This window comes from Panulirus ornatus, chromosome 56, assembly GCF_036320965.1.
Source record: "Panulirus ornatus isolate Po-2019 chromosome 56, ASM3632096v1, whole genome shotgun sequence".
NCBI lineage: Eukaryota > Metazoa > Arthropoda > Malacostraca > Decapoda > Palinuridae > Panulirus > Panulirus ornatus.
Genome location: NC_092279.1, coordinates 26882702 through 26899201, shown reverse-complemented (window position 1 = coordinate 26899201; position 16500 = coordinate 26882702). Strand labels below are relative to the sequence as shown.

The following is a 16500-nucleotide window of genomic DNA, read 5'->3' as shown; positions in this document are numbered from 1 at the left end:
GATATGGGTAAAACTGAAAGTGGATGGAGAGAGATGGGTGATTATTGGTGCATATGCACCTGGGCATGGGAAGAAAGATCATGAGAGGCAAGTGTTTTGGGAGCAGCTGAGTGTGTTAGTAGTTTTGATGCACGAGACTGAGTTATAGTGATGGGTGATTTGAATGCAAAGGTGAGTAATGTGGCAGTTGAGGGAATAATTGGTGTACATGGGGTGTTCAGTGTCGTAAATGGAAATGGTGAAGTGCTTGTAGATTTGTGCGCTGAAAAAGGACTAGTGATTGGGAATACCTGGTTTAAAAAGAGAGATATACATAAGTATACTTATGTAAGTAGGAGAGATGGCCAGAAAGCATTACTGGATTACATGTTAATTGATAGGTGCACGAAAGAGAGACTTTTGGATGTTAATGTGCTGAGAGGTGCAACTGGAGGGATGTCTGATCATTATCTTTTGGAGGCGAAGGTGAAGATTTGTAGAGGTTTTCAGAAAAGAAGAGAGAATGTTGGGGTGAATAGAGTGGTGAGAGTGAGTGAGCTTGGGAAGGAGACTTGTGTGAGGAAGTACCAGGAGAGACTGAGTACAGAATGGAAAAAGGTGAGAACAAAGGATGTAAGGGGAGTGGGGCAGGAATGGGATGTATGTAGGGAAGCATTGATGGCTTGTGCAAAAGATGCTTGTGGCATGAGAAGTGTGGGAGGTGGGCAGAATAGAAAGGGTAGTGAGTGGTGGGATGAAGAAGTAAGATTATTAGTGAAAGAGAAGAAAGAGGCATTTGGACGGTTTTTGCAGAGAAATAATGCAAATGACTGGGAGATGTATAAAAAAGAGAGGCAGGAGGTCAAGAGAAAGATGTATGAAAGAAAGAGGCATGAGGTCAAGAGAAAGGTGCAAGAGGTGAAAAGAGGGCAAATGAAAATTGGGGTGAGAGAGTATCATTAAATTTTAGGGAGAATAAAAAGCAGTTTTGGAAGGAGGTAAATAAAGTGCGTAAGACAAGAGAACAAATGGGAACATCGGTGAAGGGGGCTAATAGGGAGCTGATAACAAGTAGAAGAAGGGGGTGACTTTGTTGTTGACTGGTTGGTAAGGTTATTTAATAAGTGTATGACTTATGGTGAGGTGCCTGAGGATTGGCGGAATGCATGCATAGTGCCATTGTACAAAGGCAAAGGTGATAAAGGTGAGTGCTCAAATTACAGAGGTATAAGTTTATTGAATATTCCTGGGAAATTATATGGGAGAGTATTGATTGAGAGGGTGAAGGCATGTGCAGAGCATCAGATTGGGGAAGAGCAGTGTGGTTTCAGAAGTGGTAGAGGATGAGTGGATCAGGTATTTGCTTTGAAGAATGTATGTGAAACATACTAAGAAAAGCAAATGGATTTGTATGTAGCATTTATGGACCTGGAGAAGGCATATGATAGAGTTGATAGAAATGCTCTCTGGAAGGTATTAAGAATATATGGTGTGGGAGGCAAGTTGTTAGAAGCAGTGAAACGTTTTTATCGAGGATGTAAGGCATGTGTACGAGTAGGAAGAGAGGAAAGTGATTGGTTCTCAGTGAATGTTGGTTTGCACCAGGGGTGCATGATGTCTCCATGGTTGTTTAAATTGTTTATGGATGGGGTTGTTAGGGAGGTGAATGCAAGAGTTTTAGAGAGAGGGGCAGGTATGCAGTCTGTTGTGGATGAAAGAGCTTGGGAAGTGAGTCAGTTGTTGTTTGCTGGTGATACAGCGCTGGTGGCTGATTTGGGTGAGAAACTGCAGAAGCTGGTGACTGAATTTGGTAAAGTGTGTGAAAGAAGAAAGCTGAGAGTAAATATGAATAAGAGCAAGATTATTAGGTACCATAGGGTTGAGGGACAAGTCAATTGGGAGGTGAGTTTGAATGGAGAAAAATTGGAGGAAGGGAAGTGTTTTAGATATCTGGGACAGTATTTGGCAGCAGATGGAACCATGGAAGCGGAAGTGAGTCATAGGGTAGGGGAGGGGGTGGAATTTCTGGGAGCATTGAAAAACGTGTGGAAGGTGAGAAGGTTATCTCAGAAAGCAAAAATGGGTATCTTTGGAGGAATAGTGGTTTCAACAATGTTATATAGTTGTGAGGCGTGGGCTATAGATGAGAGTTGTAAGGATGAGGATGGATGTGCTGGAAATGAGATGTTTGAGGACAATATGTGGTGTGAGGTGGTTTGATCGAGTAAGGAATGAAAGGGTAAGAGAGATGTGTGGTAGTAAAAAGAGTGTGGTTGAGAGATCAGAGGAGGGTGTTTTGAAATGGTTTGGTCACATGGAGAGAATGAGTGAGGAAACGACAAAGAGGATATATGTGTCAGAGGTGGAGAGAACGAGAAGTGGGAGATCAAATTGGTGGTGGTAAGATGGAGTGTAAAAGATTTTGAGCGATCGGGTCCTGAACATGCAGGAGGGTGAAAGGCATGCAAGGAATAGAGCGAATTGGAACGATGTGGTATACTGGGTTCGACAGGCTGTCATTAGATTGAACCAGGGCATGTGAAGCGTTTAGGGTAAGCCATGGAAAGTTCTGTGGGGCCTGGATGTGGAAAGGGCACTGTGGTTTCGGTGCAGTATACATGACAGCTAGAGACTGAGTGTGAATGAATGTGGCCTTTGTTGTCTTTTCCTAGCGCTACCTCACGCTCATGTAGGGGAGGGGGTTGTCATTTCATGTGCGGTGGGGTGGCGATGGGAATGAATAAGGGCAGCAAGTATGAATTATGTACATGTGTATATATGTATATGTCTGTGTGTGTATATATATATATATGTATACGTTGAGATGTATAGGTATGTATATGTGCGTGTGTGGACGTATATGTATATACATGTATATATGGGTGGGATGGGCCATTCTTTCGTCTGTTTCCTTGCGCTACCTCGCTAATGCGGGAGACAGCGACAAAGTGTAATGAATGAAAATATTATTATTATTATTATTATTATTATTATTATTATTATTATTATCCTCCTCGAAGGCTCAGAGTGGGGTGCCTAAATGTGTGTGGATGTAACCAAGATGTGAAAAAAGGAGAGATAGGTAGTATATTTGAGGAAAGGAACCTGGATGTTTTGGCTCTGAGTGAAACGAAGCTCAAGGGTAAAGGGGAAGAGTGGTTTGGGAATGTCTGGGGAGTAAAGTCAGGGGTTAGTGAGAGGACAAGAGCAAGGGAAGGAGTAGCAATGCTCCTGAAACAGGAGTTGTGGGAGTATGTGATAGAGTGTAAGAAAGTAAATTCTCGATTAACATGGGTAAAACTGAAAGTTGATGGAGAGAGGTGGGTGATTATTGGTGCATATGCACCTGGGCATGAGAAGAAAGATCAAGAGAGGCAAGTGTTTTGGGAGCAGCTGAATGAGTGTCTTAGTGGTTTTGATGCATGAGACCGGGTTATAGTGATGGGCGATTTGAATGCAAAGGTGAGTAATGTGGCAGTTGAGGGAATAATTGGTATACATGGGGTGTTCAGTGTTGTAAATGGAAATGGTGAAGAGCTTGTAGATTTATGTGCTGAAAAAGGACTGATGATTGGGAATACCTGGTTTAAAAAGCGAGATATACATAAGTATACTTATGTAAGTAGGAGAGATGGCCAGAGAGCGTTATTGGATTACGTGTTAATTGACAGGCGTGCGAAAGAGAGACTTTTGGATGTTAATGTGCTGAGAGGTGCAACTGGAGGGATGTCTGATCATTATCTTGTGGAGGCTAAGGTGAAGATTTGTATGGGTTTTCAGAAAAGAAGAGTGAATGTTGGGGTGAAGAGGGTGGTGAGAGTAAGTGAGCTTGAGAAGGAGACCTGTGTGAGGAAGTACCAGGAGAGACTGAGTACAGAATGGAAAAAGGTGAGAACAATGGAAGCAAGGGGAGTGGGGGAGGAATGGGATGTATTTAGGGAATCAGTGATGGATTGCGCAAAAGATGCTTGTGGCATGAGAAGAGTGGGAGGTGGGTTGATTAGAAAGGGTAGTGAGTGGTGGGATGAAGAAGTAAGAGTATTAGTGAAAGAGAAGAGAGAGGCATTTAGACGATTTTTGCAGGGAAAAAATGCAATTGAGTGGGAGATGTATAAAAGAAAGAGACAGGAGGTCAAGAGAAAGGTGCAAGAGGTGAAAAAAAGGGCAAATGAGAGTTGGGGTGAGAGAGTATCATTAAATTTTAGGGAGAATAAAAAGATGTTCTGGAAGGAGGTAAATAAAGTGCGTAAGACAAGGGAGCAAATGGGAACTTCAGTGAAGGGCGCAAATGGGGAGGTGATAACAAGTAGTGGTGATGTGAGAAGGAGATGGAGTGAGTATTTTGAAGGTTTGTTGAATGTGTTTGATGATAGAGTGGCAGATATAGGGTGTTTTGGTCGAGGTGGTGTGCAAAGTGAGAGGGTTAGGGAAAATGATTTGGTAAACAGAGAAGAGGTAGTGAAAGCTTTGCGGAAGATGAAAGCCGGCAAGGCAGCAGGTTTGGATGGTATTGCAGTGGAATTTATTAAAAAAGGGGGTGACTGTATTGTTGACTGGTTGGTAAGGTTATTTAATGTATGTATGACTCATGGTGAGGTGCCTGAGGATTGGCGGAATGCGTGCATAGTGCCATTGTACAAAGGCAAAGGGGATAAGAGTGAGTGCTCAAATTACAGAGGTATAAGTTTGTTGAGTATTCCTGGTAAATTATATGGGAGGGTATTGATTGAGAGGGTGAAGGCATGTACAGAGCATCAGATTGGGGAAGAGCAGTGTGGTTTCAGAAGTGGTAGAGGATGTGTGGATCAGGTGTTTGCTTTGAAGAATGTATGTGAGAAATACTTAGAAAAGCAAATGGATTTGTATGTAGCATTTATGGATCTGGAGAAGGCATATGATAGAGTTGATAGAGATGCTCTGTGGAAGGTATTAAGAATATATGGTGTGGGAGGAAAGTTGTTAGAAGCAGTGAAAAGTTTTTATCGAGGATGTAAGGCATGTGTACGTGTAGGAAGAGAGGAAAGTGATTGGTTCTCAGTGAATGTAGGTTTGCGGCAGGGGTGTGTGATGTCTCCATGGTTGTTTAATTTGTTTATGGATGGGGTTGTTAGGGAGGTAAATGCAAGAGTTTTGGAAAGAGGGGCAAGTATGAAGTCTGTTGGGGATGAGAGAGCTTGGGAAGTGAGTCAGTTGTTGTTCGCTGATGATACAGCGCTGGTGGCTGATTCATGTGAGAAACTGCAGTAGCTGGTGACTGAGTTTGGTAAAGTGTGTGGAAGAAGAAAGTTAAGAGTAAATGTGAATAAGAGCAAGGTTATTAGGTACAGTAGGGTTGAGGGTCAAGTCAATTGGGAGGTGAGTTTGAATGGAGAAAAACTGGAGGAAGTGAAGTGTTTTAGATATCTGGGAGTGGATCTGGCAGCGGATGGAACCATGGAAGCGGAAGTGGATCATAGGGTGGGGGAGGGGGCGAAAATTCTGGGGGCCTTGAAGAATGTGTGGAAGTCGAGAACATTATCTCGGAAAGCAAAAATGGGTATGTTTGAAGGAATAGTGGTTCCAACAATGTTGTATGGTTGCGAGGCGTGGGCTATGGATAGAGTTGTGCGCAGGAGGATGGATGTGCTGGAAATGAGATGTTTGAGGACAATGTGTGGTTTGATCGAGTGAGTAACGTAAGGGTAAGAGAGATGTGTGGAAATAAAAAGAGTGTGGTTGAGAGAGCAGAAGAGGGTGTTTTGAAATGGTTTGGGCACATGGAGAGAATGAGTGAGGAAAGATTGACCAAGAGGATATATGTGTCGGAGGTGGAGGGAACGAGGAGAAGAGGGAGACCAAATTGGAGGTGGAAAGATGGAGTGAAAAAGATTTTGTGTGATCGGGGCCTGAACATGCAGGAGGGTGAAAGGAGGGCAAGGAATAGAGTGAATTGGAGCGATGTGGTATACTGGGGTTGACGTGCTGTCAGTGGATTGAATCAAGGCATGTGAAGCGTCTGGGGTAAACCATGGAAAGCTGTGTAGGTATGTATATTTGCGTGTGTGGACGTATGTATATACATGTGTATGGGGGGGTTGGGCCATTTCTTTCGTGTGTTTCCTTGCGCTACCTCGCAAACGCGGGAGACAGCGACAAAGTATAAAAAAAAAAGAAAAAAAAATTATTATTATCATAGGGTGGGGGAGGGGGCGAAAATTCTGGGAGCCTTGAAGAATGTGTGGAAGTCGAGAACATTATCTCGGAAAGCAAAAATGGGTATGTTTGAAGGAATAGTGGTTCCAACAATGTTGTATGGTTGCGAGGCGTGGGCTATGGATAGAGTTGTGCGCAGGAGGATGGATGTGCTGGAAATGAGATGTTTGAGGACAATGTGTGGTGTGAGGTGGTTTGATCGAGTAAGTAACGTAAGGGTAAGAGAGATGTGTGGAAATAAAGAGCGTGGTTGAGAGAGCAGAAGAGGGTGTTTTGAAATGGTTTGGGCACATGGAGAGAATGAGTGAGGAAAGATTGACCAAGAGGATATATGTGTTGGAGGTGGAGGGAACGAGGAGAAGTGGGAGACCCAATTGGAGGTGGAAAGATGGAGTGAAAAAGATTTTGTGTGATCGGGGCCTGAACATGCAGGAGGGTGAAAGGAGGGCAAGGAATAGAGTGAATTGGATCGATGTGGTATACCGGGGTTGACGTGCTGTCAGTGGATTGATTCAGGGCATATGAAGCATCTGGGGTAAACCATGGAAAGCTGTGTAGGTATGTATATTTGCGTGTGTGGACGTATGCATATACATGTGTATGGGGGTGGGTTGGGCCATTTCTTTCGTCTGTTTCCCTGCGCTACCTCGCAAACGCAGGAGACCGCGACAAAAAAAAAAGATATTATTATTATTATTATTATTATTATTTTTATTATTATCATTATTATTTTAAATGGAAATGGAGAATAGCTTGTAGATTTATGTGCTGAAAAAGGACTATTGATTGGGAATAGCTGGTTTAAAAAGAGAGATATACATAAGTGTATGTATGTAAGTAGGAGAGATGGCCAGAGGGTGTTGTTGGATTATGTGTTAATTGATAGGCGTGCGAAAGAGAGACTTTTGGATGTTAACGTGCTAAGAGGTGCAGCTGGAGGGATGTCTGATCATTATCTTGTGGAGGCTAAGGTGAAGATTTGTAGAGGATTTCAGAAAAGAAGAGAGAATATTTGGGTGAAGAGAGTGTTGAGAGTAAGTGAGTTTGGGAAGGAGACTTGTGTGAGGAAGTACCAGGAGAGACTGAGTACAGAATGGAAAAAGGTGAGAACAAAGGAGGTAAGGGGAGTGGGGGAGGAATGGGATGTATTTAGGGAAGCAGTGATGGCTTGTGCAAATGATGCTTGTGGCATGAGAAGCATGGGAGGTGGGCAGATTAGAAAGGGTAGTGAGTGGTGGGATGAAGAAGTAAGATTATTAGTGAAAGAGAACAGTGAGGCATTTGGCTGATTTTTGCAGGGAAATAATGCAGCTGACTAGGAGATGTATAAAAGAAAGAGGCAGGAGGTCAAGAGAAAGGTGCAAGAGATAAAAAAGAGGACAAATGAGAGCTGGGGTGAGAGAGTACCATTAAATTTTAGGGAGAATAAAAAGATGTTTTGGAAGGAGGTAAATAAAGTGCGTAAGACAAGGGAACAAATGGGAACATCAGTGAAGGGGGCTAATGGGGAGGTGATAACAAGTAGTGGTTATGTGAGAAGATGGAGTGAGTATTTTGTATGTTTGTTGAATGTGTTTGATGATAAAGTGGCAGGTATAGGGTGTTTTGGTCGAGGTGATGTGCAAAGTGAGAGGATTAGGGAAAATGATTTGGTAGTAGTAAACGCTTTGCGGAAGATGAAAGCCAGCAAGGCAGTGGGTTTGGATGGTATTGCAGTGGAATTTATTAAAAAAAGGGGGTGACTTTGTTGTTGACTGGTTTGTAAGGTTATTATTCACATGCCCTAGTTCAATCCACTGACAGGACTTCGACCCCGGTATACCACATCGTTCCAATTCACTCTATTCCTTACACTCCTTTCATCCTCCTGCATGTTCGGGCCCCGATCACTCAAAATCTTTTTTGCTTCATCTTTCAACCTCCAATTTGGTCTCCCACTTCTCCTCGTTCCCTCCACCTCTGACACATATATCCTCTTTGTCAATCTTTCCTCACTCATTCTCTCCATATGACCAAACCATTTCAAAACACCCTCTTCTGCTCTCTCAACCACACTCTTTTTATTACCACACATCTCTCTTAACCTTTCATTACTTACTCGATCATGCCACCTCACACCACATATTGTCCTCAGACATCTCATTTCCAGCACACCCACTCTCCTCCACACAACTCTATCTATAGCCCAAGCCTCACAACCATATAACATTGTTGGAACCATTATTCCTTCAAACGTACCCAATTCTGCTTTCCAAGATAACGTTCTCGACTTCCTTACATTTTACAATGCTCCCAGAGCTTTTGCTCTCTCCCCCACTCTATGATTCACTTCTGCTTCCTTGGTTCCATCCGCTGCCAAATCCACTTTCACATATCTAAAACTTCACTTCCTCCAGTTTTTCTCCATTCAAACTTACCTACCAATTGACCTGTCCCTCAACCCTACTGTACCTAATAACCTTGCTCTTATTCACATTCACTCTCAGCTTTCTTCTTTCACACACTTTACCAAACTCAGTCACCAGCGCTGTATCATCAGCGAACAACAACTGACTCACTTCCCAAGCTCTCTAATCCACAACAGACTGCATACTTGCCCCTCTTTCTAAAACTCTTGCATTCAGCACCCTAACAACCCCATCCATAAACAAATTAAACAACGATGGAGACATCATGCACCCTCGCCGCAAACCTACATTCACTGAGAACCAGTCACTTTCCTCTCTTCCTACACGTACACTTGCCTTACATCCCCGATTAAAACTTTTCACTGCCTCTAACAACTTGCTTCCCACACCATATATTCTTAATACCTTCCACAGAGCATCTCTATCAACTCTATCATATGCTTTCTCCAGATCCATAAATGCTACATACAAATCCATTTGCTTTTCTAAGTATTTCTCACATACACTCTTCAAAGCAAACACCTGATCCACACATCCTCTACCACTTCTGAAACCACACTGCTCTTCCCAATCTGATGCTCTGTACATGCCTTCACCCCCTCAATCAATACCCTCCCATATAATTTCCCAGGAATACTCAACAAACTTATACCTCTGTAATTTGAGCACTCACTTTTATCCCCTTTGCCTTTGTACAGTGGCACTATGCAAGCATTCTGCCAATCCTCAGGCACCTCACCATGAGTCATACTTACATTAAATGACCTTACCAACCAGTCAACAGTACAGTCACCCCCTTTTTTAATAAATTCCACTGCAGTGCCATCCAATCCCGCTGCCTTGCCGGCTTTCAATTTCCGCAAAGCTTTTATTACCTCTTCTCTATTTACCAAATCATTTTTCCTAACCCTCTCACTTTGCACACCACCTCGACCAAAACACCCTATATCTTCCACTCTATCATCAAACACGTTGAACAAACCTTCAAATACTCACTCCATCTTTTTCTCACATCACCACCACTTCTTATCACCTCCCCATTAGCCCCCTTCACTGAATTTCCTATTTGTTCCCTTGTCTTACGCACTTTATTTACCTCCTTCCAAAACATCTTTTTATTCTCCCTAAAATTTAATGATACTCTCTCACCCCATCTCTCATTTGCCCTCTTTTTCACCTCTTGCACTTTTCTCTTGACCTCCTGCCTCTTTCTTTTATACATCTCCTAGTCATTTGCATTATTTCACTGCAAAAATCATCCAAATGCCCCTCTCTTCTCTTTCACTAATAATCTTACTTCTTCATCCCACCACTCACTACCATTTCTAATCTGCCCTGGCCTGAGCCAAGTATCCATTTTATCAACTAACCCCAAGGGGTGGATGAATAGCTAGGTTGAGTCTGGAGCAATTGCTGCAAGCAGAATTCCATCCTATGTGTAAGATTTTCAGATTAATGTTGCAGAGGTTACATTGTTTAGATACTTTATTACATTCTGTGTCTCATCTTCAGATCAATGTTGCAGAGGGTAAAAGACAGTCACGTATCTTAGCATCTGAAGCTGATAAGATTGAACAAGTCAATAATGCTAAGGGTCAGGCAGAAGGACTTGCCATTCTCTGTGAAGCATTAATGCACAAGCAGGGTAAGTACAAAAATAGTGGATGAAAATATTATTGGCTTTGGTAACAGTGTACATCAAGACCACAGGCAGGAATTTATAACTTTATTTTATAAATTTGTGAGAGTGATAAAGAAGCCTATCCAGTGCACAGAATAAGACGTTTCTTACCATTTTCCACTGGATACATATATTATTTGTAGAAGAGATTTTATGAACATATAGATACCTTTATAGCATTTTCCTCTCCCATTAGGTAGCACCTCTCTAGTGCATTGATCGTGATGTAATTTATGTGATTGGCATAATTACACACATCCGTAGAACATAAACCCCTATAAGCAAGGCTAGAAGCTCTACCTTCCCTGGCCAAGATGGGAGGCAGGATGGCACATAACTCAACATTACATATATAGTAAGGAAATGGATATTTGACCACTTGAATACCAATTAATTCTCTGTGCCAGTGCCAGAAATTAGTTGTAGCATTTACTAAATTCACTGACAACATGGAGGTATACAAACATAAGATTAAGTACATAACAATGCCCACATTCATAAAACCTGTAACTTCTCTTGCCTAGGCAGGAAAGCATATAACCACGTGGCCACCAGTACCTACAATAAGGAACTGGCTATTCAAATTTCTATTCATCTTATGTGTAGACAAAGTGGATCCCCATTAGGCTAGTCCCATAGGCTCATATAACTGGTGTAGCTTTTTCCTGAGTTCATGAAGTTTAATGCCTTACAACACACACACATCCATAGAATATATTTAACTACCACCAGCAGTAAGCCTTGAACCTCCACCTTCTCTTGCCAAGACATGAGGCAGGGAAGTGGGATGTAATCACTCAGCCACCAGTGCTTGTTGTAGGGGACTGATTATTTGACTGATTGAATATCCATTCATCATGTTTACTGTATAATTAATGAGGATCTCATGTGGGCCAGTCCTCCAGGCACCAGTAACCAGTACAGTAGAGTTGCAAAGTGGAGTAGCTAGCTTGCCACATGCTTATTAGTGGATATTTTAACCTTTGAACTTCTTGAATTTGGCTCCACATTATAAATATTAGTTGCAGTGCACTAAGTATACACATGCATACAAAAAGAAGCCCCTTTATTGTTAAATATATTTTCTTTTTAACCACATGGATGCTGTACCCATTTTGCATTGATTTAAACGATCCATTTGCTGAGTACACATACGATCATATTTATTTATCATAGTGTATTTAATTTTGATTATTTTACAAAAGGAGCTTGAATTTCAAGAGCAATTTTTTTTTTCAGGACTGAATGCAGCATCTTTATCTGTAGCAGAGGCATACATTGAAGCATTCCAGAAAATGGCTCATAAAAATAACACCCTTATTTTGCCATCCAATATTGCAGATGTCACTGGAGTAGTCGGTTCTGCTGTCAGTATTTACAAATCCCTCACAAAGTCTTTTAAGGTTGATGCAGAAATCAAGAAAGAGTCAGAAGTACTGCAACCAGAAAATGAGGATGAAAAATAGAACAAGATTTTTTTTAGGAGAATGAAATGTAAAAATTACCTGGTTATAGGATTATCAATATTAACTGTTTAAATGTATTGTACAGTTTTAAATTATAATGATTATATTGACTGCATTCCCTTGATATATAACATCACTTTTTTTTATATTCTGAAAATGATACTCAGAACTATTTGTGTAATTTATATCAGCCAGATTAGTGAGTTGATAATATTATTTCATTATTATTCTTTTGATGCATTATACATAACAGAAATAGATTGGATTTGGGCAAATGGAGCCATTGTTCATCTGTTCTTGGCATTGCCATACTGAAGTAGGCAATGATGAACAAATATGGAAAAGTATTTTTCCTACCAGATCAATGTTTCCAGCATTAGCAAGGAAGAATAAGGAACATCCCGAATTAGCAGGGAAGAATAAGGAACATACGAAGAAAGGCCACGGCCACTCACATCCATTCTTTAGCTGTCATGTTTAATGTACCAAAACCACAGCTCCCCATCCACAACCAGGCCTCACAGACCTTTCCATGGTTTTCCCTGGATGCTTCATATGCCCCAGATCAGTCCACTGATAGCACATCGACCACAGTATACCACATTCTTCCAATTCACTCTCCCATGCATGCCTTTCACCCTCCTGCATGTTCAGGCTCAGATTGCTCAAAACCTTTTTAATTCCATCCTTCAATCTCCAATTTGGTCTTCCAGTTCTCCTTTTCCCCTTCATTTGTGACACATCTATCCTCTTTTTCAATCTTTCCTCTCTCCAAATGTCCAGGCCATTTCAGCATACCCGCTTCAGCTGTGTCAGCCACACTCTATATTACCTCACATCTTTCTTACCCTTTCATTACTTACTCAGTCAAACTACCTCACACCACATGTTGTTCGCAAACATTTAAGTTCCAACACATACACCCTCTTCCACAATGTCTTATCTATAACCCATGCCTCGCAACCCTATAACATTGTTGGGAGTACTAATTCTTGAAACATAGCCATTTTTGCCCTCCCAGTGTCTTATCTATGATCTGTGCCTCACATCCATATATATATATTGTTGGGACTACTATTCCTTCAGAGATAGCTGTTATTGTCATCCCAGATAACATTCTCTCTTTCCGCACATTGTTCAGCACTCCCAGAAACTATGTCATATTATCATTATTATTATTATTATCATTATTACTTTTTTTTTTATTATACTTGATTGCCGTTTCCCATTTCAGCAAGGTAGCACCAGGAAACAAAGAAAAACCCAGCCACTCATATACACTCATACATACACATACATATACATATCAACATACACACATATATACACATACATATATACCCCCTTTTTCAACCTTTCCTCACTCATTCTCCATATGTCCATACCATTTCAACGCACCCTCTTCTGCCCTCTCAATCTCGAGATACTCTTTTTATTACCACTTATCTCTCTTACCCTTTCATTACTTATTCGATCAAACCACCTTACACCACATATTGTCCTCAGACATTTCATTTCCAACTCATCCACCCTCCTCCGTACAACCTTATCTATAGCCCATGTCTCACAGCCGTATAATATTGTTGGATCTACTTTTCCTTCTAACATACCAATTTTTGCTCTCTGAGATAACATTCTCTCTTTCTGCACATTTTTCATCATTCTTAGAACGTTCTCCCCCTCCCCCATCCTATGACTCACTTCCGCTTCCATTGTTCCATACACTGCTAAGTCCATTTCCAGATATCTATAACACTTCACTTCCTCCAATTTTTCTCTTTTCAAACTCACATCCCAATTACCTTGTCCCTCAACCCTACTGAACCTTGCTCGTATTCACATTTACTCTTAACTTTCTCCTTTCACACACTTTTCCACACTCAGTCTCCAACTTCTGCAGCCAACAGTGCTATATCATCACTGAACAACAACTGGCTCACTTCCCAGGCTCTCTCATCCCCAACAGACTGCATGCATACTCACTCCTCTCCCCAAAACTTTTGCATTTACCTCCCTAATTACTCATCCATAAACAAATTAAACAACAATGGGGACAGCACATACCCCTGCCTTAGACCGATCTTCCCTGGGAACTAATCACTCTTTTCTCTTCCAACTCATACATATGCCTTACACCCTTGATAAAAACTTCTCTGTTTCTTGCAGCTTACTTCCCACACCATATACTCTTAAAACCTTTCACAAAGCATCTCCATCAACCTTATCATATGCCTTCTCCAAATCCATAAATGCTACATACAAATCCATCTGTTTTTCTAAGTATTTCTCACACACATTCTTCAAAGCAAACACCTGATTTACACATCCTCTACAACTTCTGAAACTACATTGCTCCTCCCCAGTCTAATGCTCTGTACATGCCTTCACCCTCTCAATAAATACCCTCCCATACGATTTTCCGGGAGTACTCAACAAACTTATTCCTCTGTAATTTGAACATTTACCTTTATCCCCTTGCCTTTGTACAATGACATGAAACATGCATTCTGCCAATCCTCAGGCACTTCACCAGGATCCATACGTACATTGAATATCCTTACCAACCGATCAACAACACAGTCATCCCCTTTCTTGATTAATTCAACTGCAATACCACCCAAACCTTCCACATTACCTGATTTCATCTTCCACAAGGCTTTCACCTCCTTCTCTCTTCACCAAACCACTTTTTCTGACTCTCTCTTTTTGCACACAACCCCAACCAAAACACCCTACATCTGCCAATACATCATCAAACATATTAAACAATCCTTCAAAATACTCACTCCACCTACTAGTCATGTCGTCACTACCTGTTTTCACTTCCCTTTTTCCCCCTTTACTGATGTTCCCAGTTGTTTTCTTGTCTTCTGCACATTATTTACCTCTTTCCAGAACATATTCTCCATAAAGTTTACTGATACTCACTCACCCCACTCTAATTTACCCTGTTTCAACCCCTGCACCTTTCTCTTAACCTCCTACTGCTTTCCCTTTTACATCCCCCAATCATTTGCACTCCTTTCCTGTAAGTACTGCCCAAACACCTCTCTTTTCTCTCTCACTATCAACTTTGCATCCTGTAAGTACTGCCCAAACACCTTTCTTTTCTCTCTCACTATCAACTTTGCATCATCCCACCACTAACTACCCTTTCTGATCTGCCTACCTCCCACCATTTGCATGCCACATACATCTCTTGCACATGCCAACACTGCTTCCCTAAATACCTTCCATTCCTCACCCATTCCCCTTGCTTCATGTACTCGCAGCTTTTGCCTTCTACTCTCAGTCTCTCTTTATATTTCTTCACAAAACTTTATTTTCCAAGCTCATTTACTTTCACCAGTCTCTTCTCACCAATATCATTTCCTCTTTTCCTTCATGTACTCGCAGCTTTTGCCTTCTACTCTCAGTCTCTCTTGATATTTCTTCACAAAACTTTATTTTCCAAGCTCATTTACTTTCACCTGTCTCTTCTCACCTATATTGTTTCCTCTTTTCCTAATACCTCTAAAAATTCTCACACTTTCTTTCACAAGATAGTGATCAAACATCCCAGCTGCTGCCTATGTCAGTATATTGACATCCAAAAGTCTTTCTTCTACACAACTATCAATTGATATGTGATCCAATAATAATGCCCACTGACCATCTCTCTGACTCACATACATATCTCTTTTTTAAACCAGGTATTTCCAATCACTAGTCCTTTTTCAGGACACAACTCCACAAGGTGCTCATTGTTTACATTCATAATACTGGATATCTTATGTCCCATGATTATTCCCTCAACTGGAATGTCATATGTGCCATGATTATGCCCTCAACTACCACATTACTTATCTTCACATTTAAATCACTCATCACTAATACCTAGTTTCTTGCATCAAAACTGCTGACACACTCTCTCACCTGCTTCCAAAATACTTGCATCTCTTGGTCTTTCTTCTCATGGCCAGGTGCATAAGCACTAATGATCACCCATCTCTCATCATTACATGAGCATGACTATGGTGAAGGATGGCTTCAAAGATTCAAGAAGCGTCATGGAATTTTCATGAATAAAGTGTGCAGAGAAAAGCGGTCTGCAAACCATGAAGGAGCTGCTGAGTACGTGGACAAATTTGCGAAACACGTAGCTGATGAGCGCCTCAGTGCTGAGCAGGTGTATAATGCAGATGAAACAGCATTATTCTGGTGATGGCCACCTAGGAAAACACTAACAACAGAAGACAAGGAAGACCCCACAGGATTCAAATACTCTAAGGACAGACTTACCATCCTAGGGTATTCATTTAATATTTGTTTGATTTAAATTCCTAGCAGTCCATGGTATACTTTAGACACATGAGAGATGTATGATTACTGGGTTAGAGGTGTGCTGATGAATTAATATTACGTGACCATGGTTGGTCTGGCAAAATGGTTAATCCGGCAAGGCTTTGGAACCAAGAGTGCCGGAAAATCGGTGGTGTACCTGTACAGGAAGGAGGGATGGTTCCAGTCCCATGCTCCCTTCCTCTTTAGTCATCCTTTACGACATGCAGTGAATATGGAGGAAGAATTCTTTCTCCCCAACCCTTACCTTATTAATATATTTTTTAATTTTCATATTATTATTGTTATTATTATTATTATTATTATTATTATTATTGTTTATTATTGTCATTATTATTATTATTATTATTATTATTATTATTATTACCATTATTATTATCATTATTATGACTACTGTTACTGTTCAAAGGCTAAATAAAACTATTGTAACATT

At 41.1% G+C, this 16500-nt stretch overlaps 1 protein-coding gene across 1 annotated transcript in view; it reads left to right on the top strand.

Moving 5' to 3' along the window:
- Stoml2 (stomatin like 2) overlaps positions 1-16500 on the top strand; it is a 77502-nt gene extending 61002 nt beyond the window's left edge. The window contains exons 7-8 of the mRNA XM_071694163.1: positions 10092-10224; positions 11500-16500. Coding sequence (XP_071550264.1) covers positions 10092-10224; positions 11500-11726 — 360 coding nt within the window. The 3' untranslated portion in view covers positions 11727-16500. The remainder of the gene's footprint in view (positions 1-10091; positions 10225-11499) is intronic.